The 3,542-nt window shown below is 43.4% G+C and overlaps 1 protein-coding gene across 4 annotated transcripts in view; it reads left to right on the forward strand.

Moving 5' to 3' along the window:
* The first annotated feature begins 212 nt into the window (after positions 1-212).
* The window catches only part of LOC109853481 (trichohyalin-like), a 22,809-nt gene continuing 19,479 nt past the window's right edge, over positions 213-3,542 (forward strand). For 3 of the 4 annotated variants that reach the window (XM_020425645.1, XM_020425646.1, XM_020425647.1), the window contains exon 1: positions 3,129-3,188. In XM_020425645.1, coding sequence (XP_020281234.1) covers positions 3,137-3,188 — 52 coding nt within the window. In that variant the 5' untranslated portion in view covers positions 3,129-3,136. Of the gene's footprint in view, positions 250-3,128; positions 3,189-3,542 lie in introns of those variants that run through there. The other variant, XM_020425644.1, reaches the window with a different exon arrangement.

Consider the following 3,542-nt stretch of genomic DNA (forward strand, 5'->3'; position numbering starts at 1 on the left):
CGAACACACATCCTGACGCGCCGTTCTACGTGATAATCATCACCTGAGCGAGCGCGAAAGACACGATTATCGAGATTGAGAACCTTGTTATTTGAGCCATTTTGCGCGCGTCGTCACAGATCACCCGCGCGCGCTCGCCTTAAGCTCCGAAACCAACGCGCGTATCTGTTCGCATTCTACATCGCCAGTCGAGCAAGGTGGATGAGATAGAATAGCCGGACGGATGAATGGAGAATTCGAGAGGAAAAGGTGGATGTGAAAAGAGGGAGAGAGAGAGAGAAAGAGAGAGACGGAGACGAGGTTGGAAGGACAACCTTCGCCGCGGCGGCGGCAAGGGATGGAAGCGACGGGATCCATTGTTTCCCGACCCACTTCCAGACGAAGGGAGATTAACACAAAGGCGTATGTATACCGACGGATTTTCCAGCGTTTGAGCCTCCAAGACGACGGCGCGTCTGCAGCCGCACGATAGATGCGCCGATATATTCGAACAAACGCATCGCTCCGTATCCGAAAATGGTCTCGGTTCACCTCATTGTCTCATTGTAACGTGTAGCGACTCTTACATATCGATCCTCTCTTTTCCCTCAAAATTGCGAAAACATCCGCCGTTGTGAAAACATCCGCGAAGATATACAAAATTTTATTCGTAATATCCGTAAATAAAAATACGAGCGTAAAATTACGGAGCAAATAGTTGCTAATTGCGGTGGGGAAATTTTTTTTTTACACAGAGAGACGTTTTTTAACGAACGAATCCGGCAAACATTCTGTGAAACATTAAACAAATTAAAATAGAATAAATTACCGCAAGGACGATGGGAGCTAAAAAAAGCGCAAATTACTCGCGTGTTTAAACAACCTTCGATATATATATAAAAAAAAAATAAAAACACAAAAAAAAATACATTTCAATTCTGCGGAATATGTTCGTCATAGCGCTTGCAATTTTTCGTGGTCGATTCGCGTTTTTCTAATCTAGAAACCGGACTGCATTAGCATGTAATTAGCGCCGGAGCTTTGCCGATATGTTTCGCCGTACGTTTTCTGTTTTGATTTGTTTTGTTCAACAAAAATTATTATTTTTCTCCTCTTGCGTTTATAACGCATTGATTTTTTTATTCCGCGTCTCATTCGTCAAAAGCGATATCGTGTGCGAAGGACAGCTTTCAGAGAGAGAGAGAGAGAGAGAGAGAGATGAATAGGGATCGGCATTGTGTGTGTTGATGCGTTTCCGAACGACGGGAGATTAACTGCTGTGAAGGCTGCATGCAATATATATATATATATGTATATACCTGCCAGGCCGATGCAGTTTGCGCGACTGCAACGTCTCCTGGAGATGATGTATCGGCGAAACGACGATGTGTCATTATCTTCGTCTCAACTTGTTTCTTGCGGAAGTTCCTTGCACTCCTGCGGGAGAAAAATTTTTTTTCGAGAGATCACAGAGTGGAAGAGAAAATAATCCCGCGCGCTTTTTCTAACGAGCTTTCCTCTTTTGTCTGCGAAAATGTGATTGTATTGCGGCAAAAATTGACGTACAACGTATTCTCTCCGTGTTTGTTTATTCCAAGGATGCGGAAGGTATTTGACGAATTATGACACTCTCCGCTTTTCTTCGACGTAATCTCTGAAAAAGTACTTTCGACAAAAGCGTAATATATACTGGTGCGTGAAAAAAAAAAAACACATCGCTATGGCTGTGATTAATTTATTAATCTTCAAACATACACCGAAGCGCGTCGATTCTTTACACGTTTCTTCAAGAAATTTGATTCTTTTGAGAACTTTTCGCGCTCGAACAGCGAATTTTTCCGGCTATTCTCGAATCGAATTCGTTTTCTGAATCACATCTCGCGCAACTGGAGAATTGAATAACTTTCAATATTTTCAATCGAAGCAGAACGACTCTTCGATTACGTACGTGTTGAAAACTTTAACGCACCGATTTAGGTTGTCGAGTAACTCTACTGTGTGTTTACGACATAATTTGATAGACTTATTCGATATTCTCGCAACGTCGAAACGTCCTTTCATACCATATTTGCTTTTATGCGTTTGCTTCTTCTCTCTTTCTCTCTCTCTCTCTCTCGTTCTGATTTGATTCCGCATTACTAATGACACGTCCAATTATCAACACTATAGTCTCGTCCCCGCGACTCTTTTTTTCTGTCCGACATTTGCAATCAGCGACCGGAAACAATATTGGCAGCGAGCGCATCTTCGTTAACGCGCGTTCGAAAATGCGAAACTCGTCGCATTTGAAAGACCAAAATAAGCGAGAGCCGCGTTGCAATTAACGATCGCAATGAGAGAAAGAGGAGGAGCCCCTCCTCTATCGGATTAATGAAAATACTAATGCCATAGACGAGCGATTCCTCGTCAGCGGTTGCGGGACGGATAACGAATTGCCGATCGATCGAGTTGGTCGCCCTTTTTCGGGATGGGGGGGAGGAGGAGCGACGAAAATGTGACGAATTTCGAATGTGGAAATTTATTAATGAGAGCAACTTTGTCGCAGAGAGACTTTTATATATATGTATATATATTATAATTATCTAAAATTAGAGAACGCGTATGGAACGTGATGGATAATTAAATTCGATCGCTCGCAACACGCTCAAATTGGAAAAGAAGACCAACGTTGCTTGATAACGTGACCGATGCGCACTTGGACGATAAAGAAGAATACGAGTGAGACAGAGAGAGAGAGAGAGATCATGTGTAAAACCAACGTAATTCTAAACCGGCGATGTGATTACACGTCACTCTTTTCAGAGATACGACACATCAAATAATTCTTCGCGAAGATAAATGTTCGTGTTGAGCTGAGTAATGCGTGTCGAGAATCCGAACCATTTGTATCGGAACAACGAGCGTGCGAGATAACGTCGTCTTTAGATAAACAATATCGACTGGAAACCCAACGGTGTAATCTTGTGCGCAACGATGCACTTTGATATTTCTTCTCTCCTTTGCTTGTACAAGCCCGCGTCTCTCTCTCTCTCTCTTTCTATCCGTCTCTCGCTCCGATACACAACGACGATGCTTATCAACGGAGAGTCTCACATCTCCGCAATAAAACTTGTGGAGAATGTGTATATCTTCGAATTTGTCTTCCGCAGAGCAAACGATGCACTGGTTCGCTCAGATCGGCGGTGACGACGACTCCCTCGCTTTGTCAGGTACGCTCGGTTCCGGTAACGTGCTCCGGTTAACGTTTGTGTATGTGTGTGTGTGTGTGTGTGTGTCTTGTGTGGGAAGTTTTGCAGAGTTATATCGAGAGGCAGGCGCGCGCGTTCCTCGCGGCATCGAGGAAATCACCGCGAACTTATATTGCGCGACATCGAGGAGATCGACTCCGGTTGTAGTTTACAAAGAGAGACACGTCTGATCTTTCGAGAGTAAACTCAACACGATCGAAAACGGGCGTTGCGACGTATCGTGATTTCGACGTGTGTATAATATACATATACATATTTGTTTCGTTTCAACAAATAAGATTTCTGTGGCTTATCTCATCGACAAAAAAAAAAAAA

Source organism: Pseudomyrmex gracilis, unplaced genomic scaffold (genome assembly GCF_002006095.1).
Source record: "Pseudomyrmex gracilis isolate BER0280 unplaced genomic scaffold, ASM200609v1 scaffold_48, whole genome shotgun sequence".
Lineage (NCBI taxonomy): Eukaryota > Metazoa > Arthropoda > Insecta > Hymenoptera > Formicidae > Pseudomyrmex > Pseudomyrmex gracilis.